The following is a 23,861-nucleotide window of genomic DNA, read 5'->3' as shown; positions in this document are numbered from 1 at the left end:
CAATCTGTCAGCCGATGACGTAGCACGCAACGTCTGAGCCAGAGGAACGCGACCGTTACATCGTTGCCCCTTCTATCCACATTGTTGCCCCTTCTATCCACATTGTTGCCCCTTCTATCCACATTGTTGCCCCTTCTATCCACTCGCATTCGTGTTTCATTTGAGGATTCAGTCGATACATTGTATGCCCCAGGTCACATGCCAGCAACTCTAGCAGACCCACAACCTGTTTATGTGATCAAATAGTTAAATACCATTGCCAGGAAAGATTTAAAAAATGATTCCATCATTATGAAAGATTTTTTATATATGTTCTTATAAAACATTGAAAACAAATTTACACTTTTAAATGTACAGTCATTGATACAACATCCCCCAGAAAAACAATGTTCAACCGTCAGCTTTGTCGATGCATAAAGCACCCCAGCCTGCCTCATGCAGAACGCACCAACAAAGAAGATCAATTTAAGTCATAAAAACAATACAGCATCATAGAAATCAGCCTTGAACAAAGATTTAAAGTCAAACAGCATACATAGAAATAAGAACACAGTACCCTCTTCATTTCACTATTTTGTCTTTTCAGGTTGCAAAAGTGGCCAAAAATAAATTATACAAATATTAAACATCTAAAAAATAAAAAAAATMATATAATTGATCAATTTACCAAGTTTCGGTATTACCATTTCTGATTTGTGCACGTGCAACATTAACGCACCGAGCAATGTTCAACATGTATAACTGCAGTTTGCTTAAAATCAAATATATCAAAACTAAATCCTTAAAAACACCCGTACCCCTCCACACACACAAATAAACAAAATAAAGATTAAGACATTGAAGATATCAACATCACAGCACATTTGCTGAGCTTCAGTGATAATATGAGTGTGTAGGGTTGTTTCAGTTGCTCAAGATGAGATGATTTAACTGGCTGGAGGAGGATGGGCAGCTTACAGGACACAGGGAGGCAGACTACAACAGCGTCGTTGGATGGGCAGTGATGAGCAAATACCAGAGATGGTGAGATGAAGAGAAATGGAGACAGAGATGTCTGTATATATGTTGCTCTTATCTAAACGGAATGTCTCTCAATAATGTACAGATGTTTTTGAAAGAGTGGGGGGGGGGGGGGGGGCAGTGTTGAGTAGTGTGTTTTGTATGTTTGTGTGCTACATGCGTGTGAATGTCCACTGATCCAACCACAAAAGGGTTTACACCGTTCAGGTACACACACACAAAACAATAAATACATAGTACAGTTCTTAAAGGGGGTGTCTGAAAGGTCCTGAGAGTAGTGTGGGGAAGAAAGGATTCCAGTTGAGGCAGGGCAGAAGGTTCCTGAAAAGGGGGTCCATGATGAAATGGTACTTAACTGTGCTAGGGGCTTACGTTTACTGGAACGAAAATAGTAATATGCTCCTTTATCATTTTTGTGAATGGATGTGGCCCAAACGAGAATTGGAACCCCCACCATTGGTTTTTCCAGCTCCATGATCCCCTCCATTTATCCCACATTCATAACAAACAATGGACACCAAGACACAAATCTATAAGAAAAATACTTTCTGTAAAGAATATAACCAAGCTAGTGAGAATATAGTGTATTTGTGTTGATTTATTTGAGTGTATTCCTGTCAGATGGACATTTTTACAAAATGGCCACAAGTTTCACACAGACCCACCACCCCAAGCTAACCTACTTACGTTTTAAGTCATTTAGCAAGGTCTCACAGTTGTGTATAAATTGTTGAGTTTGATTCTGCAGACACTAGGACTGTCTGTTAGCTAAATGAATGTAAAATACCCCTTCATTCTAGCGCACACACACACACACACACACACACACACACACACACACGCACGGCTACAGTGTTTAAGAGATCATTTCTACGAGTCTTTTCTAAATGCACACAGGTGTGTACTAGCAGTTGGTACCCAAAACAAAAACCACGAAATATGCTAATTCTACAAATTGTAAAACATACTGCTTAAGATATTTGTAAATACCTTTAAAATGGATTGTTAACCAAAAATGGACATTGAGATACTATCATTGAGTTTATGACACTATATTCTGTTTCATAAACTGAACGAGAAGGCTCGTCTCATATCACTGGCGTAACTTGTCATATTACAGCTTGCTCGTAACGGAAATGCCCTGTGTCAGCCCATCACACACTCAACGAAGGGTAAAAAATAACATCGCCAGAGCTCTCTATTTTGTGCGATAATGCATTGTGGGAGTATTTGCTGTACCCTACACACCTTCACGAGTTACACACCCACCTCTTTAAGTCAGTTATATCAGTACAATAGATATGTGTTCAAGCTATATGTTGAATCACACAGGCAAAACTACAGTACCATTTCTTTTATAACACACGTCTCCCAGAGCATTCTGGGAGTTGGAGTCTTTTTTTGTTTTGTTTTTTGGCTGATTCGCTTCAGGAACAGTATTAGGCCTCACCGTGTGATCTTTGTCTTCTACAGTTCAATAAAATCTCTCCTCTTTATTGGCTCTGCTCTGACGCAGGAGTGTGTAAGACCTCAGTTACAAAAAATAAAAACCTACAAGCAGGGACAGAGAGGGATTCACTCTGGGTGCACAGCCTGCGGGAGTCGGCTTGTGCAGTGTTGGAGTTTTAAAAATATAGGCGTGTCTACTTGCAGGCTCTTCTGTCTAGGCAATTCGGTTTCAGATGAGCCAAGGGGGATCCATTGGTTCTCTGTAGCCCCTGTGTCCGTCCAGCCCAGAGCGAGGCAGGGATTCTGGGGTAGGAGGTGCACCACAGAGAGGGTGGCGGGCGTAACGGCAGGTCTCTCTCCCCAAAAGCAGGTCAGAGTGGTGGAGGGGTAGTGCTCCTCTTCTCCCCTACCACCCCACCCCTCTAGGAGAGGCAGGAGGGAGATGGTGTGGTTGGAATGTGACAGAAGCAGCAGGTGAAGGATAGAACGTAAGAATGTAGGGGGGGGGGTCTGGGGGTTCTTTCCCTCTCTTATGCTTAAAAGCTACACATTTTCTTGTACATAATGTTACACCCTAACTCACCCTAACTGCCCATGTATTCCACAGTACCTAACCAGACTCACTAACAAATCTATTCCCCACTCAATCCCAACAGCATGAAACTCGCTGTGGCCGCGTTTCCACTAAATCACGTTAATCCTAACCTCTTTCCCCCCCTCCCTCGTTCTCTGGCTTAGGTCACACGTCCTCTTTGCGAATGCTTGCGCACGCCCTCTCCGAGGTCACTTCCTGTGTCCGGTGTGAGCTCACTTCCTCTGCGGGGTGTCGGTGAAGAGCATGCTGAACTTGCGGAGCTGCTCGCTGGCCGAGTGGCTCTCTTCCTGCAACCGCTGGTTATTCTGCCGCAGGTTAGCCATCTCAGCCAACAGGTGCACTTTGTCCTTCTTCTCCTGAGGGACAGAGAGGGAGGGAAGGTGGGGGAGAGACAGAGGGAGCGAGAGAGAGAGAGAGAAGAGAAAGAGAAAGAGAGAGAAAGAGAAGGAAGGAAGAGTTGATTTATTATCAGTGTCAGGTCTTACCTGCGTCAGCGGTACAGTCATATAAATTAGCATTGAGACTAAATGTCTCTCTGGTGTAAACGGTACCTTCTCCAGGTCAGTGTTGAGTCGCTTCAGCATCACCTCTAGGCTGTACAGCCGTCCCGAGAGGGCGTTGGGTACCTCATCCCTGGAAACACACAGAGACAGTAACTCACACTGTCACCTGAGTTACGTAGCAGGTAGGGCAGACAGGTTTAACAAGGTGTGTTCAACAGAACACAACAGAATTCATCAGGACCGTACGACGCAGTAGGTCAGTTCGGTAAACAAGAGGTCGTTTCAGTGATAGGTTGTGGTTACGCCCTGTGACAGCACAAGCTGACCGGCCGGACTGCTGTAACTCAAACACTCCACTGTTTGTTCACTACAGAAGGTGTTCAGAGATCCTTGGTAACTTGTTTGATCCATGTGTAACTACCACAGCTAACCACGGGATAGTGGTTTCTACATGTGACAGGTGAGGTTGACCTGACCTTGACAAAAGGGAAATCCAAGTGTAGGCAGTGCTTTTATACACTCAAATTTGGGGTTTAGGATTTGGAGTGTCAGTGTCAAACAGACGAAACATTCCTAATCAACTGCCGTGAACTTAACATTGAGCGTCCGTGGCAGTGTCTATGGATCGTGATTGTTTGAGCTTGTGCGTGAATCTTGGGTGTGCGAGTTTGTGTCTTGTGTGTGAATATTTGTGAATTAATGCTTGGTGTGTGTGTGTGTCAGAGACTTACCCGCTGAAGGTGGGGGTAGTGCGTGGAGTCTGAGGTGTTTGGAACTGGATTGGACTGTTGATCGGCCGCATGTCTGAAGGCTCACTGAGCGAGAAGAGCGACACTGCCCTTTGCACTGTAAAACACACACAGAGACACACTGTTACAATGCTGAATTTTCCCATTCACAATCAGCTACCAATCTACAAAATCTGCTCCCCCCCCCCATCTATCTATCTATCTTCACAAGGTCTCCAAGGTCTACATTTCACACAATCAAGCCCAGCCAGGAGCAGCTTAGCTGGGCTAGGGCAGTAATTGAGGCCCAGGATCATGTGTCAATAGGGGCCGGGCCGTATGTGTTTGTGCCTGCTGGAGCTGCTGTGAGAAGCTTTGTGGTGGCAGGAGACCAGAGGGACCCAGGTGTCAGGAACTGAGGTGAGACACTCTCTCTCTCAGCGTGTATGTACACAAACAAAATCTCTCTCGCAAATATCTGAACACACAACAGAATACTCACACTCACCCTCGTAGGCCTTGGCAGCATTGACCAGGCTGGCCCACTCCAGGCCACAGGCAGTGTCAGGCAGGGGCATGAGCCCCGGGTCCAGCCTCCTCAGCGGGGGAACCTTATCCCTCACCTCTGTCAGAGACAGCTCCGACGCAGACAGAGGGACTGGCAAGGAGGTCAAATTAAGTAGTCTTAAGCAGATTAGCATTCATGATGATGTCACATGATAAACGTTGCTTCTTAAACTATAACTGACCCTTGTGCCTACTTGATAAACCATAATTAATGTACGGATACAATGAAGTGAGAAGGTAATGACATCAAGCTGTGGCCCCACTCACCCTTCTTGTTGGGCATGTGGTTGACAGAGTGTGCATGGCGCCGGGTGGGTAGGGTGCAGGTGAACAGCAGGTCGCTGGGAGTGCCCTGGTCAAACAGGGGAGCAGAGTTGGCATAGCTGGCATCCCTGCGCCCGCTGCACAGAGACTCGTCTGAGAACGTGCGCTGAAGAGTGTGTCGAGGAGACTGAAAAGAGAAGGGAGGGAGGTTAGTCGTGGGGTGGTATGTTTGTGTGTGAGCAAGTGGTAAGGTTTGGGGTGTGTATGTGTGAAATAGTATGTTGTGGGTGTATATGTACAGTACCAGTCAAAAGTTTGGACACACCTATTCATTCAAGGGTTTTTCTTTATTTTACTATTTTCTACATTTATTCTACACACTGAAAGACATCAAAACTATGAAATAACACATATGGAATCATGTAGTAACCAAAAAAGTGTTAAACAAATCAAAATATATTTTAGATTTGAGATTCTTCAAAGTAGCCACCCTTTGCCTTGACAGCTTTGCACACTCTTGGCATTCTTTCAACCAGCTTCATGAGGTAGTCACCTGCAATGCATCTCAATTAACAGGTGTGCCTTCTTAAAAGTTAATTTGTGGAATTTCTTTCCTTCTTAATGTGTTTGAGCCAATCAGACAAGGTAGGGGTGGTATACAGAATATAGCCCTATTTGGTAAAATACCAAGTCCATATTATGGCAGTAACAGCTCAAATAAGCAAAGAGAAACGACAGTCCATCATTTCTTTAAGACATGAAGGTCAGTCAATCCGGAATATTTCAAGAACTTCAGAAGTTTTTTCAAGTGCAGTCGCAAACCATCAAGCGCTATGATGAAAGTGGCTCTCATGAGGACCGCCACAGGAATGGAAGACCCAGAGTTACCTCTGCTGCAGAGGATAAGTTCATTAGAGTTACCAGCCTCAGAAATTGCAGTCCAAATAAATGCTTCAGAGTTCAAGTAACAGACACATCTCAACATCAACTGTTCAGAGGAGACTGCGTGAAGTGAATTAGGCCTTCATGGTCAAATTGTTGCAAAGAAACCACTACTAAAGGACACCAACAAGAAGAAGAGACTTGTTTGGGACAAGAGACACGAGCAATGGACATTAGACCGGTGGAAAACCGCCCTTTGGTCTGATAAGTCCAAATTTGAGATTTTTGGTTCCAACAGCCGTGTCTTTGTGAGACGCAAAGTAGGTGGACGGATGATCTCCGCATGTGTGGTTCCCACCGTGAAGCATGGAGGAGGAGGTGTGATGGTGCTTTGCTGGTGACTGTCAGTGGTTTATTTAGAATTCAAGGCACACTTAACCATCATGGCTACCACAGCATTCTGCAGCAATACACCATCCCATCTGGTTTGCGCTTAGTGTGACTATCATTTGTTTTTCAACAGGACAATGACCCAACACACCTCCAGGCTGTGTAAGGGCTATTTGAGCAAGAAGGAGAGAGATAGAGTGCTGCATCAGATGACCTGGCCTCCACAAACACCCGACATCAACCCAATTGAGATGGTTTGGGATGAGTTGGACCGCAGAGTGAAGGAAAAGCAGCCAACAAGTGCTCAGCATACGTGGGAACTCCTTCAAGACTGTTGGAAAAGCATTCCTCATGACGGTGGTTGAGAGAATGCCAAGAGTGTGCAAATCTGTCAACAAGGCAAAGGGTAGCTACTTTGAAGAATCTAAAATATAAAATGTTGGTTACTACATGATTCCATATGTGTTATTTCATAGTTTTGATGTCTTCACTATTATTCAACAATGTAAAAAATAGTAAAAATAAAGAAAAACCCTTGAATAAGTAGGTGTGTCCAAACTTTTGACTGGTTCTGTATGTACTGGGTTTGTGTGTGTACTGTGTGTGTCCCTCACCGTGTCTCTTTGTGGCATCTCTCCAGGGTTGTCCATGATGATGAGTTTCTTCAGGTCGTCCTCGACGGTGCTCTTGTGGGATCTCCGTGGAGACCGCAGGTCCCTTAGCGATGCTCGAAGACGGGGCTGTCCGAACACGTTCTTAGAATTCACTTCCACCTGTCTGAACACACACGCACAGCAGGAATATACTGTAGGTTAAATACAGTAACACAACTTATCCCACTGAGCATGGCTTAACACAGTGGCGTGATGCTTGACTTTTGGGTTGGTAGTGTAGCACACTGGTGCCACGGTAGACCAGTGCATCTCAATGCACGCACGCACACACACACACACACACACACGTTTGGGGTCACTTGGAAATGTCCTTGTTTTTCAAAGAAAAGCACATTTTTTCTCCATTAAAATAACATCAAATTGATCAGTACAGTGTAAACATTGTTAATGTTGTAAATGACTATTGTAGCAGGAAATGGCAGATTTTTTATGGAATATCTACATAGGCTTACAGAGACCCAATATCAGCAACCATCACTCCTTTGTTCCAATGGCACGTTGTGTTAGCTAATCCAAGTTTATAATTTTTGAAGGCTAATTGATCATTATAAAACCCTTCTGCAATTATGTTAGCACAGCTGAAAACTGTTGTTCTGATTAAAGAAGCAATAAAACTGGCCTTCTTTAGACTAGCTGAGTATCTGGAGCATCAGCATTTGTGGGTTCGATTACAAGCTCAAAATGGCCAGAAACAAATAACTTTCTTCTGAAACTCGTCAATCTATTCTTGTTCTGAGAAATGAAGGCTATTCCATGCTCTTGCCTAGAAGGCCAGCATCCCGGAGTCGCCTCTTCACAGTTGACGTTGAGACTGGTGTTTTGCGGGTACTATTTTACGAAGTTGCCAGTTGAGAACTTGTGAGGCGTCTGTTTCTCAAACTAGACACTTTAATGTACTTGTCCTCTTGCTCAGTTGTGCACTGGGGCCTCCCACTCCTCTTTCTATTCTGGTTAGAGCCAGTTTGCGCTGTTCTGTGAAGGGAGTAGTGCACAGAGTTGTATGAGATCTTCAGTTTCTTGGAAATTTATTGCATGGAATAGCCTTCATTTCTCAGAACAAGAATAGACTGATGAATTTCAGAAGAAAGTTATTTGTTTCTGGCCATTTTGAGCCTGTAATCGAACACACAAATGCTGATGCTCCAGATACTCAACTAGCCTAAAGAAGGCCAGTTTTCAGCTGTGCTAACATAATTGCAAAAGGGTTTTCTAATGATCAATTAGCCTTTTAAAATGATAAACTTGGATTAGCTAACACAACGTGCCATTGGAACACAGGAGTGATGGTTGCTGATAATTGGCCTCCGTACGTCTATGTAGATATTCCATAAAAAAATCTGCCGTTTCCAGCTACAATAGTCATTTACAACATTGACAATGTCTACACTGTATTTCTAATCAATTTGATGTTATTTTAATGGACAAAAACGACCCTAAACTTTTGAACGGTAGTGTATACACACACACACACACACTTACTTCTTGCTGCTGTTACTGTCAGAGCTGTAGGTAGTGGGTGTGTTTGAACGGGAGGGGGCGTTGTCGTCTGGTTGCCAGCCGCCCAGTCTGCTCTTGCTGTATAAGGCCTTGGGGGCGGAGCTGGAGAGAGGGGTGGAGCTGATTAGAGCAGAGTTAGGCGTGACTGTGGCGGCTCGGACCGGCCGTGATTTCTCTGCTGCAGGGGTCTTGTAACCCTGGGGTGTATAGCAGGCCCTGTGACGACACACAGACGCACAGCATTAACGTACAGAGAAACACACGCTCAAATCCATCGATCTATCTAGCCGTCTACATGCATAACAAAGTCAATATAAATGATGCACAGGTTTAGAGATGTGCTTGAGTTGATGGATCCATTCAGGGTGAGATACATAACAGACACAACAAACCACACGTCATGGCAGAACAGCTGCTGGTGGAATTCACATCTCAAATCCCCTTTTCCTCCTGACCCATTTCCACCAAAAGCCACTTTAACCAACATGCCAAGCAACCAGCAGCAACATCTGTGAATATTCCCTGACCAGCTATCATGGCTTTCTCTGGACATACATCCAGCAAACCATCCACTCGAGCAACCATTCATCTGCAACATGTCCATCCAACCCACCATCACCTCCACCCATCCATCCATCTTAACACTCGCACGTCTCTATCCCCCATTTCCTAAGCTCCTGTACCACAGTTTAGACTACATACCCGTACGTTATTTGCTGTGTCCCACCGTGTGATGGGTGCCTCTGTGTGTCAGAGTGCCAGTGTGCTGTCCTGTTCCCTTGAAGTGACTGGGTATAAACTGATGGAACTGGGGGTCTAAACCCCCAATCCTTTAATCCCCCTCTAAGAGTATCTGAACTCTAAATATGTTGGCCTATGTGTATGTAGGGCAAGGGTGGTACATCTGGCCCATATTACACACTGATGTGTTTCGGTACGTTCAGTATGAGGGGTGGGATGCCTGTGTGGACAAAACATACAGTTCTTTGTCCTCCCCACTTCCACTCTCTTATCACTACTAAAAGCTAACCTGCATTGGAGTGTATAAGCAGTGTGTCTCTCTTGTACCTGGGTTTAAATGAGTCTGGCTTCTCCACGTTGGATCCAGGAGGAGGGAAGGTACGCGTGCGGTATCCTTTGTTCTGATTGGCAGGTAATACAGGTGACGACTCTAGTCTCCGCTCCTCGACTCCGTCGCCCCTCACCCCAGAGACGTCCTGCAGCCCGCTATTATAGGTCGCTGAACAGTGCAGGGGCTTCTGTGATTGGCTGGACTGGTTTCCGTGGCGACCGCCGGGCTTGGTGTTGTAGAGGGTGGGGGCGTCGATGCCGCTGTCGCTGGATCCGCCCTTACTGAGGGGGTCGGGGTCAGGTTCAGCCAGGTCGCCTAGGCAACCCCCGGACCCCCCCGGGCCTCCTCTCTCCCCCCCGGCCCCGTCGAACCAGCGCTCGTCACTGTGGCTGCTGGACGCGTTACTGGAGAGAGTGTTACTGCTGGAGTGGCTGGAGTACTGGGTCTCACCCTACAGAGAGCGGGATGAGGTGAGAGAGAAAGAGACGGTAGATACACAGAAAAGCAACGGGCAGAAAATGTCTCTAAATTAAAGAGGACAGTTATATCTGACCTTTGAGTGTCTGTTGGGGGAGTCTTTCCCTGGGACGTCCTGTCGGGTGGGTCTCCTCTGCCCCCCTCCTCCTCCTGGCCCCCGAGACGATGATGCTGGGACATGCCATAGGGGCTCTGGGCAGAGAACACACACACACTTACACATTACCCATCACAGGTTTAATGTAGTGACAGGTGTGGTATGTAGGCCAGCGTTATGTTTTACGTGTTCACTGTGTGTGTGTGGTCACTGTATTGGGGTAGTCAGTATTTAAGCCTCTTTTCTGATGCATAACTCAGTTCGATTTAGACCCTCTCCAATGGACTCTCTTTAATCCTGACTCTCTATTTCTGTGTGTGTGTATGCATATGTACAGTTGAAGTCGGAGGTTCACATACACCTTAGCCAAATACATTTAAACTCAGTTTTTCTCAATTCCTGACATTTAATCCAAGTAAAAATTACCTGTCTTAGGTCAGTTAGAATCACCACTTTATTTTAAGAATGTGAAATATCAGAATAATAGTGGAGAGAATTATTTATTTCAGCTTTTATTTCTTTCATCACATTCCCAGTGGGTCAGAAGTTTACATACACTCAATTAGTATTTGGTAGCATTGCCTTGAAATTGTTTAACTTAGGTCAAACGTTTCGGGTAGCCTTCCACAAGCTTCCCACAATAAGTTGGGTGAATTTTGGCCCATTCCTCMTGACAGAGCTGGTGTAACTGAGTCAGGTTTGTAGGACTCATTGCTCGCACACACTTTTTCAGTTTTGCCCACAAATTTTCTATAGGTTTGAGGTCAGGGCTTTGTTATGGCCAGCCATTTTGCCACAACTTTGGAAGTATGCTTGGGGTCATTGTCCATTTGGAAGACCCATTTGCGACCAGGCTTTAACTTCCTGACTGATGTCTTGAGATGTTGCTTCAATATATCCACATAATTTTCCTGCCTCATGATGCCGTCTATTTTGTGAAGTGCACCAGTCCCTCCTGCAGCAAAGCACCCCCACAACATGATGCTGCCACCCCTGTGCTTCGCGGTTGGGATGGTGTTCTTCGGCTTGCAAGCCTCCTTTTTATGCCGGTTTTGGAGCAGTGGCTTCTTCCTTGCTGAGCGGCCTTTCAGGTTATGTCGATATAGGACTCGTTTTGACTGTGGATATAGATACTTTTGTACCCGTTTCCTCCAGCATCTTCACAAGGTCCTTTGCTGTTGTTGTGGGATTGATTTGCACTTTTCGCACCAAAGTACGTTCATCTCTAGGAGACAGAACGCGTTTCCTTCCTGAGCGGTATGAGGGCTGCGTGGTCCCATGGTGTTTATACGTGCGTGCTATTGTTTGTACAGATGAACGTGGTACCTTCAGGTGTTTGGAAATTGCTCCCAAGGATGAACCAGACTTGTGGAGGTCTACAACTGTTTTTCTGAGGTCTTGACTGATTTCTTTTGGTTTTTCCATGATGTCAAGCAAAGAGGCACTGAGTTTGAAGGTAGGCCTTGAAATACATCCACAGGTACACCTCCAATTGACTCAAATGATGTCAGAAGCTTCAAAAGCCATGACATCATTTTCTGGAATTTTCCAAGCTGTTTAAAGGCACAGTTAACTTAGTATATGCAAACTTCTGACCCACTGGAATTATGATACAGTTAAGTGATATAATCTGTAGATAAACAATTGTTGGAGAAATTACTTGTGTCGTCATCCACAAAGCAAGCTAGCCACTTAAAGTAAAAAAAATAATAGATACGTGTGTGTGTGTTCTGTATGTTTGTCTACATATATGTGTTTGTGTACCTGTCTTGCAGCGCTCCATAGTGCTGTCCTGGCTGGTGAAGCCCGAGGAGGACTCTCCACTAGAGGTGATGTCCAGACTGAGATGAGGTTCGTAGGCCAGCAGGGGACGCTGGGCTGAACCGTACCTATACAGATATAAGAGGAACAGGGAGGTTACACACACACACACACACGCAAACACTAGGACTGGGCATAATACCATACTATATAGCAGTTTTGATGCATGGACTGGTTTGGGTTTTTACTTTACCTTCTGCAACGGTATTTCAATGTTTGGTTTGTTAAATGTAAAACGCCAGTTTCTGTTTTTTTAGTTTACTCCGTTTTCTACTTGAGCCTTCTCTCCCTATCCTCCTGCAAATATTTTTACATGCTAACAAAGTACTAGCGAACATAAGCTAAATGCAAGGACAGACAACCCAGGTCATAAAGTTGTAGAACTATCTCAAAAGGCTACTCACACTTGAACCAGAAGGAGATTGATTGTCTGTGCTGCAATCAAGAAGCTTGATATTGCAAGCTAGCCCCTTAACTTTATAGCTAGCAAATCAAATGCATAGCTGGAGCCCTGAACTGGAGAAAATGTATTTGGCACATCTTAAATAGTTCATTTATAGTCATAAGATATTTATAGCTGGCAAACATCAGTAGTGAATTTCAAGTGGAACTTGATCACCACTCTTGTGCTTCTCAACTGTAGATCGACATGTTTTCTACACCGTGCTCTTTGTAAACAAACATACCATGTGACTGGCTCATTATAATTTATTAGAAGAATAAACTGTGGGGGGAGGTATATATGGTATACCACACACAAGCCTGGTTAAAAATATTGGGATATGATATTTTGGCCATACTGCCCAGCCCTAACTCTCACACAGGTTACACAGACTCAGATTTAGGCAGACAAAAAAAAAAAGTACACAAACACACGGGCTAACTCCATTTAGTCGACCGGTCCATTGTTTGGTCGTAAGGATGTTTGTCCATTGAGATTTCTTTAGTCGAGCAATCGCAAATCGCTATATTTTTCCCCCTACGGTGCACAAAACACCGGTCTGATTCGCGCCTGTCTCAGTGGACTAATCCATTGCGGAGGCCATAGAGTGATGGACTGTGCCATCCCTAAGACAGTGGTCACCAACCTTTCCTGAGTCAAGATCACATTCGAAGTAAAAAAGCAAGTCAAAGTCTACCGCTCAGATGAAAAAAAAATGACTTAAATGTAACATTAACCTAATAAAAACAGTTCTGTAGGAATGAGGTTTGGGCAGTAGGCCTAACACATTATTGCAGCATATTGGCTATATGCCTGGCCTGACAATATTGTTATTCTCAGACCATATTATATTTCAAAACTCCAGCTTTGATTAAAAAAAATGTATCCGTTGGTGTAGCACTTGAGAGGCAGTGCGACGCATAAATTGAAATAATAAGCTTTTTTTTTTACTGGACTGATTGTATCTGCATCGGACGGTCATGGTCTTTTCAAGATAACTGGGAACTCTGGGGGGGGGGGGGGGGGGGGGGGGGGGGGGACTAGGTCAAATCATGACATTAGTGATCTTCAGGTCGGAAAGTTGGAGCTCTAGAAAGACGCCAGAGTTTCCGATTTGGAATTGCAAGTTAGATTCTTTCCCCAGAGTTCGCAGTTATTTTCAACGCACTAAAGTCGGAGATTTCTGAGTTCCCAGTTGTTTTTAAACACGGCAGTAGTCTCAGCGCAGGGCGGGAGAGAGCAGCACTGGGTCCGCATCTCATGGTCCCTACTCTCTCCATCCTTTCCTCCGGTGAGACTGATCAGAGAGAGGGGACACAGTCTTCCACCTGATGGCTAAAGTCGAGTCGCACGGCATCATGTTGTTACAAGCATTTCTCTACACTCGCAATAACATCTGCTAAACACGTGTATGTGACAAATAACATTTTATTTTGATTTGATCCACAAATTCATGACCAGAGAAGGTGAAATATTCCCTTATATTAAAAGACACGACGAGCTGCTAATAATAATAATAACGCAGGGCTAACGATACACTTGGATACTCATTCATTCCAGCTGCATCACGAGCGGCTGTACGGAGAAGCACGTTTCATGTTTTAGTGTTGATTAAAAACAGTTGACAGTGCTGAATAAAAACTTTAACATGAACTCACTCTTTAAAAACGGCAGCTCTTTGCTGTATTCTTTGACAGTCTGTGTTCATGGTTTTAATAGTTATAAAATATTACGTAGGCTTGTATCAAAGTATCTGTAGCCAGGGTCGTGGAAGCTCTGTAGGCACGGTAATTTGAGCTATTCGATTGGCCAGCGTAGTAGGCGCACTCGATTTAGCCACAAATCTCCCGGTCCATCGGGTAGGCGGAGTTTGTATTTTCAGAAAAATTAAATGGTTCAAAATGTGAACACCAAGTTTACAGGACTTCTGAATCAAGTGCAACTACCGACAACAGCGCCCCCCTCAATTTTTTAAAATACATTTTAAAAACGAGCGCAAGCCTTTATCTTTGGTGATTGACTAGGAATGCCTTGAAGATCAACCGGTTGGTGACCACTTCTAAGACGTGATACTGAAATCGCATACGGTTATATGTAAAAAAAATAATGGTACTTTTATTTTATAACAAATTAACTTTGACGCATTGGATAGCGGTTGCTGTCTGTGGTTCTGAAACAATCTTCAGTGCACTGTTGAATTGGCGCCTTTCCCTTTGTTGCTATGTGCGTAATACCAAATTTAACCAGCATATTGGTGTTGAGAACAATGTGGCGGAGGCAGCAGCGGATTGAGGAGACGAGAAACAGCCTTTTCCTTAATTGTCTAAGAAAAATTGAGGAGAGAGGAAAGAAACCGCGACTTAATTGAATCTATAAATCAATAGCCTAACTTAAATGTGCCTGGCTTTAATAATCATCCATATAAATCTACAAAAGTAAGACAGTTCCTGTTTCTGTTGCCTGTTTGAGTGTTTGTTAAATAGCCTACTGATACCGTGAGCACCAAGCCTGTTAGAACAGACTTCGGTATTACTTATAATTTATTTTGTTTACTTATTGTTATTACAATGATGATCATAATAATCATTGTAATAACAATAAGTAAACAAAATAAATGATAAGTAATACCGAAGTCTGTTCTAACAGGCTTGGTGCTCACGGTATCAGTAGGCTATTTAACATAATAATATGTAGTGTCATTATCATTCTATGGCTTCTTATAGTAGTAGCTTTGTATAACCACCACTGAGCTGTAGGCCTAAGAGCGCATCCCGTTTAGTCAATACCGTAACTTACTTAGGCCTATATATATATATATATATATATTTCAATATATTTAGTGTGGCTTACACAATACTCACCCAACGCTTGCTTCTATACCCTCCTTTTTATTGATCTCCAGTAGTTTCCACAACTAAGTCAAAAATCTCGCACAGATCTGACTTCCCCTTACCTCCTGAGCAACCAGTAAACATTCATCCGTTTGAGTTTCTTTTTCACGTCCTCCGCATCCATTTTTACTGTCACGTGTTATGGTGTTTGGAGTTTGTTATTACCAATGTGTTGATGTTTTTATGATAGGGCCTGACCTATAGCCTATTGGTCACATGCATGCAATGCTTACATGTTTCAAGTAAAGAGATGGAATATGTTTTCTAAACAAATGAGGGATTTAGGGAACAGAACTTTTCATTCAGAGGAACAAGTAAGAAACTAAATGGCTGAAATGAAGTTGCAGCTTCAGGACGAACAGCGCGATAAACACTTGCTGTGATGTGGTGCCTTTTCATTGCAGCAGGGAGGAGAGACCGACAACGTGCGTCAGTCAGACAGGCCCTCGCTGTAATTTTTTCTAACACAGCGTGGCCATCGAGTCATTTGTGTCTTAATTATTTAATCAAACAGCGCGCTTAAAGCATCAGATACACACTCAGTGCATATAGTTGAAATTATTCAAACACATAGGGTGTGTCTATATATGGATAAAATACACTTTTTAAAGTTTCGACCAATCGAGCAGATGATTCTCGGTCGACCAATATACCCCCCCCCCCCCGGGGACAGCCCTAACACACACAATTAGGTTTAAGAGCATTTCCCAGATTCTGTTTTTGCTATGTTCCCCGGTGGAGCTTATTTCAAACATGTTTCTCTGGTTGGGCAGGATGTAACTAATCACCAAATACACAGGTAAAACTACACAATGGAGTCTTAATCCAAGAGTGTGTTCGTACAGGTCTCACTGACAGAAGATCGACAGTCAAATCAGTCAAAGGTCTGCAGCAAGTTAGCTACCACTCCTAGCAACAACCGCCAAAAGCCTGTCAAGTATCATGCAAAGGAAATGCCAGGGAACAGGAAGGAGTGACATTCTCCTCCAATACAAACAAATGGAGACCTCAATGATACCTCAATGCACACAAAGAGAGACAACCACAGAGCCAGTCAGAGACAACCCCAGAGATACACACACACAAAGACACTAATCCACCCACCACACAAAGGCACTAACACACACACTCTGTTGACTAACCTGTCAGGTGAGGGTTTGTAGCGTATGAAGGTCCCGCCTAGTACGGGGCCGCCCAGGACCACCATGCCCCCCAGGCCAGAGGGGGAGGAGAAGCTGGCTGAGGGGTTCCTGTAGGGCAGCACTCTGTCGCCCCCCGCTGGCGACAGGCAGTAGTGGTTCTCAGGGAAACTCACCGGCCTGCAGAGGGGACAGCGGAGTTTAAAGTCAGTGCCTATATTCATAAAGTGTCGTAGAGTATGAGTGCTGATCTATGATCAGTTTGAACTTTTAGATTATTATTTATATGGTTATATGGATAGAGAAGACCTGATCCTGATCCACCAAAAGTATGTGGACACCTGCTCGTTGAAAATGTCATTCCAAAATCATGGAGTTGGTCCCCCTTTTGCCCCTATAACAGCCTCCACGCTTCTGGGAAGGTTTTCCACTAAATGTTGTAACATTTCTGCAGGGACTTGCTTCCATTCAGCCACGAGCATTAGTGAGGTCAGGCACGGATGCTGGGCGATTAGGCCTGACTCGCAGTCGGTGTTCCAATTCATCCCAAAGGTGTTCGATGGGGTTGAGGTCAGGGCTCTGTGCAGGTCAGTCAAGTTCTTCCACACCAATCTCGTCAAACCATTTCTGTATAGACCTAGCTTTGTGCACGGGGGCATTGTCATGCTGAAACAGGACAGGGCCTTCCCCAAACTTGCCACAAAGTTCGAAGTACAGAATCGTCTCAAATGTCATTGTATGCTGTAGCGTTAAGATTTCCCTTCACTGTAACAAAGAGGCCTAGCCCGAACCATGAAAAACAGCCACAGACCATTATAACTTCTCCACCAAACTTTACAGTTGGCACTATGCATTGGGGCAGGTAGCGTTCTGATGGCATCTGCCAAACCCAGATTTGTCCATCAGACTGCCATATGGTGAAGCGTGATTCATCACTCCAGAGAACGCGTTTCCACTGAGTCCAATGGCGGCGAGCTTTACACCACTCCAGACGATGCTTGGCATTGCGCATGGTGATCTTAGGCTTGTGTGCGGCCGCTCGGCCATGGAAACAGTTATTGTGATGACACTGCTTCTAGAGGAAATTTGGAAGTTTGGAAGTGTTGCAACCGAGGACAGACGATTTTTATGCGCTTCAGCACTCGGCGGTCCTGTTCTGTGAGCTTGTGTGGCCTACCTCTTTTGCGTTGTTGCTCCTAGACGTTTCCACTTCACAATAACAGCACTTAGAGTTGACCGGGTCAGCTCTAGCAGGGCAGACATTTGACGAACTGACTTGTTGGAAAGGTGGCCTCCTATGACGGTGCCACGTTGAAAGTCACTGAGCTCTTCAGTTAGGCCCTTCTACTGCCAATATTTGTCTATGGAGATTATATGGCTGTGTGCCATGTAGCCGAATCCACTAATTTGAAGTGGCGTCCACATACAAATGTCATACACTATATTTACAAAAGTATCTAAAAGTATAATTTAGAAATATTTGATCAAAGCTGGCATATTTATGACATTTTGCCTTACCCAGGCCTCCATAATTACTCCCTAAAGTTTAATCTGTAAGTGCTACAAAGCAAAATTTGGTGTCATACGAAGCTTTACTATGTGCACTGTAAAGAGTACTATATTGATTTCAATAAACACATTTACATTAATGAATGAAAGTAGAAGACATTTTTCAATATACTGTTGAGCATAATATACTCTAAGGCAGGGCTCTAAATTAACAAGATTTTAATTGGTAGCACTGGTGCTCCCAACTTCAAAAAGTTAAGCGCACTAAATGAAATTTAGTAGCACCAGAAAATAAGATTTTTTAAAACTGATTGAGAAACAGCCTATATTGGGCCTATGTTGTGCCCTAGAAACGAATAAGTAACAATGTTGATACGAATACTTGTCATGAAAATTACAAAGTCATTTGTGGAATATTAGGTTTCTATACTGAACAAAAATATAAACACAACATGTAAAGTGTTGGTCCCATGTTTCATGAGCTGAAATAAAAGATCCCAGACATTTTCCATATGGATGAAAAACGTATTTCTCAACCACAAAAAATGGCACACATTTCTTTACATCCCTGTTAGTGAGAATTTCTCCTTTGCCAAGATAATCCATCAGCCTGACAGGTGTGGCATATCAAGAAGCTGATTAAATAGCAAGCTCATTACACAGGTGCACCTTGTGCTGGGGACAAAAAAAAGGCCACTCTAAAATATGTAGCTTTGTCACACAATGCCACAGATTTGTCAAGTTTTGAGACAGCGTGCAATTGGCATGCTGACTGCTGGAATGTCCACCAGAGCTGTTCAGAAAATGGAATGTTAAATTCTCTACCATAAGCTGCCTCTAACGTCATTTTTGAGAATTTGGCAGTACGTCCAACCGACACAATCGCAGATCACTTGTAACCATGCCAGCCCAGGACCTCCACATCTGGCTTCTTCACCTGTGGGATCGTCTGAGACCAGCCACTGAAACTGTGGGTTTGCACAACCGAAGAATTTCTGCACAAACCTGACTGCCGTTCGGCGTCCTAACTGACTTCAGTGGTCAAATGCTCACCTTCGGCATGCTAGAGAAGTGTGCTCTTAATGGCTGAATCTTGGTTTCAATATAACAGGCAGATGGCAGACAGCGTGCATGGAGTCGATTGTAGATATGATTGTGGACTACAGGAAAAATAGGACCGAGCACGCCACCATTGTCATCGACGGGGCTGCAGTGGAGCAGGTTGAGAGCTTCAAGTTCCTTGGTGTCCACATCACCAACAAACTAACACGGTCCAAGCACACCAAGACAGTCGTGAAGAGGGCACGACAAAGCCTATTCCCCCTCAGGATACTGAAAAGATTGGGTCCTCAGATCCTCAAAAGGTTCTACAGCTGCACCAATCGAGAGCATCCTGACTGGTTGCATCACTTCCTGGTATGGCAACTGCTCGGCTTCCGACCGCAAGGCACAACAGAGGGTAGTGCGGACGGCCCAGTACATCACTGGGGCCAAGCTCCGTGCCATCCAGGACCTTGATACCAGGCGGTGTCAGAGGAAGGCCCTAAAAATTGTCAAAGACTCCAGCCACCCTAGTCATAGACTGTTCTCTCTGCTAGCGCACGGCATGCGGTCCAAGAGGTCTAGGTCCAAGAGGCTTCTAAACAGCTTCTACCCCCAAGCCATTAGACTCCGGAACATCTGAACAAATAGCTACCCAGACTATTTGCATCCCCCCCTCTTTTACACCACTGCTACTCTCTGTTGTTTTCATCTATGCATAGTCACTTTAATAACTCTACCTACATGTACATATTACCTCAACTAACCGGTACCCCCGCACATTGACTCTGTACCAGTACCCCCCTGTATATAGTCTCGTTATTGTTATTTTACTGCTGCTCTTTAATTACTTGTTACTTTTATTTCTTATTCGTATATATATATTTTTTTAACTGCATCGTTGGTTAGGGGCTCGTAAAGTAAGCAATTTCACTGTAAGGTCTACCTGTTGTATTCGGTGCATGTGACAAATAAAAATTGATTTGTATGGGCGAACGGTTTGCTGATGTCAACGTTGTGAACAGAGTGCCCCATGGGGGCGGTGGGATCAATTTCAATGCACAGAGATACCCTGACGAGATCCTGAGACCCATTGTCGTGCCATTCATCCGCTGCCATCGCCTTATGTTTCAGCATGATAATGCACGGCCCCATGTCGCAAGGATCTGTACACAATTCCTGAAATTGACATCGATTAAAATGCAGTTGTTTTCATTGTCCGTAGCTTATGCCTGCCCATAACATAATCCACCACAAAGCTGTCATCAAGGCAAAGGGTGGCTACTTGTTTAACATATTTTTGGTTACTACATGATTCCATGTGTGTTATTTCATAGTTTTGATGTCTTCACTATTATTCTACAATGTACAAAATGTACAAAATAAAAACCCTTGAATGAGTAGGTGTGTACAAACTTTTGACTGGTAATGTATATATTGTTGTAAAAAAATATATATCATATTACAGAGCAAGCGGTAAAGCTTCATGAGACACATTTTTGCCTTGTAGCACCTACAGATGAAACATTATGGAGTCTTAAAGGAGGCTTTGGTCAGGTCAAAATATCATAAAAATGACATCTTTGATTAATTATTTCTCAATTGTGCTAAATTATTAGATACAAATGTAAAATGTTTGTAAACTTCCTCCAAAAGAACCATTCTATGGGTTACATTTTGTAAAAATCCCCAAAATCATGGCATTTCTTGTCCTGGTTTTGTGTGAAATCACTCATATGTTCTCCACCTACAGCGACGCTTTACGTTTTTAGAAGGATAACCTCATTGTCGGAGCATTTATGAGAATCACACCAGGCCATAAGCATAGGACAACCCGCTCAAGACACTGAAGCAAACAAGGGCAACTCCACCAGTGCCTAAGCGCAAGGCAAACAAATCACACACACAAACAAACGTCAGTGTCGCACCTCTTGTTGGAGAGGTGCTGGGGCTCCCTGTATGGGACGGGCATGACCATGGCTTTGTGTGAGCGGGRTTGGGGTGGTGGGGGGCCCATAGGGGTCCAACGCTGAGGGGTGGGGGCGCTGTGCAGGCCCGGAGGGCCGGGGGGGCTGTCCCAGCGCAAGACAGGGGTGCGAGGGGAGGGCCGGTACCCTGCTGCCACGGGCTCAGACTCTGGCTTCTGCTCCATTGTCTTCATCTCATACTCCTCTGTRCAGCCCCTACAGACAGAGAGGGGGAATGGAGAGTCAGTGCTATTGCAAGACGACACCGTTCACATAGATTATACACAAACACCAGACAACAACCTAGAAATGTCATAGCTGCATACAAAATTTCAGTGGCTACGCACGCACACGTGCACACACACACACACAGCACTCAGATAAGCGGTCCTCCTTGCTCACAGGAGCTGCGGTCGAACTCAAGCTGAACTTGCAGGTGATAACCCCAGAACTCCTCCACACTCTCCGTCAGCATATTCCCTTTAGCATCCCCCTCCAACAGCACACACACACACAAGCACTAATGAGCTTCTTTTTTTTACCTCAGGATAGAAACGGGGGGTACAGGGACAGATGACTCCATCCTCTACTGTAAGGCCTCGGTCAAGTGTACGTGTTTCTATGAGCATACGTACAGATAGACGCCATGCCCTGACCTTTGTCAGCCAGTTGTCGCTGGACAGAAGCACGATAAGATACGCCTCTAATCTCATAAAGATTCTCTCGGTCAGACTTTTATTTGTGTGTATGTAGCCTAGATGTGTCAACTTGCATTGAGGTTATACACGCAAGGCGTGTGGAAATGGTCGTTTTAGACTAGACCACTCCAGTTAAATACCTTTATTAGTGAGATAACAGGGTTTTCTTCAACTTCCCCTAAACAGTCATGATCTGGACACTATTAGTCACTGCACTACCAATAACACAATGAAGTGTACATGAACATTTTTGGCAGATTCAAAAGGAACATCCTCAGTTACGCAATAATGACCAATATCAGTTTCAGTGGGGTGTTCGTCTCCTTTTTACTCGCGAGAGCGATATAGATCCCTCTTTAACCCGGCACAGCACCACAGGCTTACCCCTCGCAACGTCCTCACTGAAGCACTGAGCAGAAACGGCACATACATCTTTCATCACTAAAGTCGAGTATCGGAGGTTGAAGAGGCACCACGCCGCCACAGACACCAGACAGTGTACATCGCTGCAACAGGGAGGGAGCGGAGAGGTGAGAGGAGGGACAGACTAGTTTAAAGGAAGAGAGGGAAAATATAGATGAGGAGAGGACGGCGGGGGAAGGGAAGAGAGGAGGGGGGGAAAAAAAGAGAGGGCAGGTAAAGAGAAGGGAAGAAAGGGACAGGATACATTAATAAATCAGAGGACAAGGAAAAGGAGGGAAAGGGTTGAGAAGTGGAGAAAGGGAAAGAAAATATGAATATAGCCTAGGTAACGGGCAAGGAGAGGACAAGAGAGGAGTGGAGGAGCAGAGAATGAAAGAAGAGCTGGACAGGGGCAGATTTGTCCTGTGTGTCTCTGTGTGTGATCTGTCCCCTATTATTTGACCTGGATTAAGCTCAATCACACTGGCCTGGCCACACTAAGCCCAAGACTGCGTTAGAAAACAACAAACAAACACACCACACCACTACTACCGCTGCAGGCTAAGGTAAACAGAGCACACACACAGAGGGGACATCGCAACATCACATGCACGGTCTGTATGAAAGATACCAGGAGACACTGTATGGGTAGAATGATGGGCATATGGTGGTCTCTCGATCACTCTCAAACACACACCAGTGAGTGTACTAACCAACCTTGAAAAAAAAAAGAAAACTTGATCCCACACAAATATAACTGCCAATGTCAAGTCACAGAACAACACACACACACACACACACACACACACACACACACACACACACACACACACACACACACACACACACACACACACACACACACACACACACACACACACACACACACACACTCGATAAGAACACGTACGGTGCACACACACCAGAGCACCAACCTTAGAGACAGAAAACACCGGTGCCCACTTCCAGAGACCGCTCCATCGCAATGGCCGGCCTGACAGCTGGAGCTCTCTCTCTCACACACACATTCCGCGAGCGAACACACACTCTCTCTCTCTCGCTACTGCATCTCCTGTCTCTTATACACATCTAGATGTGTATAAGAGCCAGACACACACCACCTCTCTCCCTCCTCCCTCCTTTTCTACCCTTTTCATTCAAACAGAGCATGCCGTTTTAATTAATCGCCCCTATATATTTATTTATTTTCCCTCTTCCTGCAGATTCCAGGCCTTAATCTCATGCAACCTTACACCTGTCTCTTATACACATCTAGATGTGTATAAGAGACAGCCTCTCTCCCTCCTCCCTCCTTTTCTACCCTTTTCATTCAAACAGAGCATGCCGTTTTAATTAATCGCCCCTATATATTTATTTATTTTCCCTCTTCCTGCAGATTCCAGGCCTTAATCTCATGCAATCTGTTTTCCTGGCACACTGTAGAAAACGAGTGTGATAGAGAGAGAGAGGGGGGGGGTGGGTTGGGTGTGAGGTGAAAAAGAGAGAGCGGAACAGAAAGAGTGAAATACAAGACTAATTATGTAGTGTGTGTAGAGGAGTGAGCATGTGTGTGTGCAAGTGTGTGTGTGTGTGTGTGTGTGTGTGTATCAAATGGGTTTAAGTCATGCAATTAAACTGCCTTACACATTAAAGAAGTCCAACCACTCTGCCATCACACAGCCCCGGCAGCACAATTACTGTATTTAGCAACCCCCAACTCAATCAAGAACAGACAT

General features: G+C 44.5%; 1 protein-coding gene across 4 annotated transcripts in view; it reads right to left on the bottom strand.

Annotated features, from left to right (window-relative positions):
• Positions 1-289: 289 nt before the first annotated feature.
• Positions 290-23,861, bottom strand: part of sipa1l3 (signal-induced proliferation-associated 1 like 3) — a 97,187-nt gene continuing 73,615 nt past the window's right edge. For 2 of the 4 annotated variants that reach the window (XM_023982657.2, XM_023982656.2), the window contains 12 exons: positions 20,987-21,241; positions 16,512-16,688; positions 11,980-12,104; positions 10,195-10,310; positions 9,638-10,092; positions 8,552-8,785; positions 7,013-7,175; positions 5,130-5,313; positions 4,798-4,953; positions 4,299-4,413; positions 3,616-3,697; positions 290-3,420 (listed from right to left, as the gene is read on the bottom strand). In XM_023982657.2, the coding sequence (XP_023838425.1) occupies positions 3,277-3,420; positions 3,616-3,697; positions 4,299-4,413; positions 4,798-4,953; positions 5,130-5,313; positions 7,013-7,175; positions 8,552-8,785; positions 9,638-10,092; positions 10,195-10,310; positions 11,980-12,104; positions 16,512-16,688; positions 20,987-21,241 (2,206 nt within the window). In that variant the 3' untranslated portion in view covers positions 290-3,276. The remainder of the gene's footprint in view (positions 3,421-3,615; positions 3,698-4,298; positions 4,414-4,797; positions 4,954-5,129; positions 5,314-7,012; positions 7,176-8,551; positions 8,786-9,637; positions 10,093-10,194; positions 10,311-11,979; positions 12,105-16,511; positions 16,689-20,986; positions 21,242-23,861) is intronic. The other 2 variants (XM_023982659.2, XM_023982658.2) reach the window with 2 other exon arrangements.

The sequence above is a fragment of the Salvelinus sp. IW2-2015 genome, linkage group LG4p (assembly GCF_002910315.2).
Source record: "Salvelinus sp. IW2-2015 linkage group LG4p, ASM291031v2, whole genome shotgun sequence".
NCBI classification, from domain to species: Eukaryota; Metazoa; Chordata; class Actinopteri; order Salmoniformes; family Salmonidae; genus Salvelinus; species Salvelinus sp. IW2-2015.
This window is presented reverse-complemented; position numbering and strand designations above follow the sequence as displayed.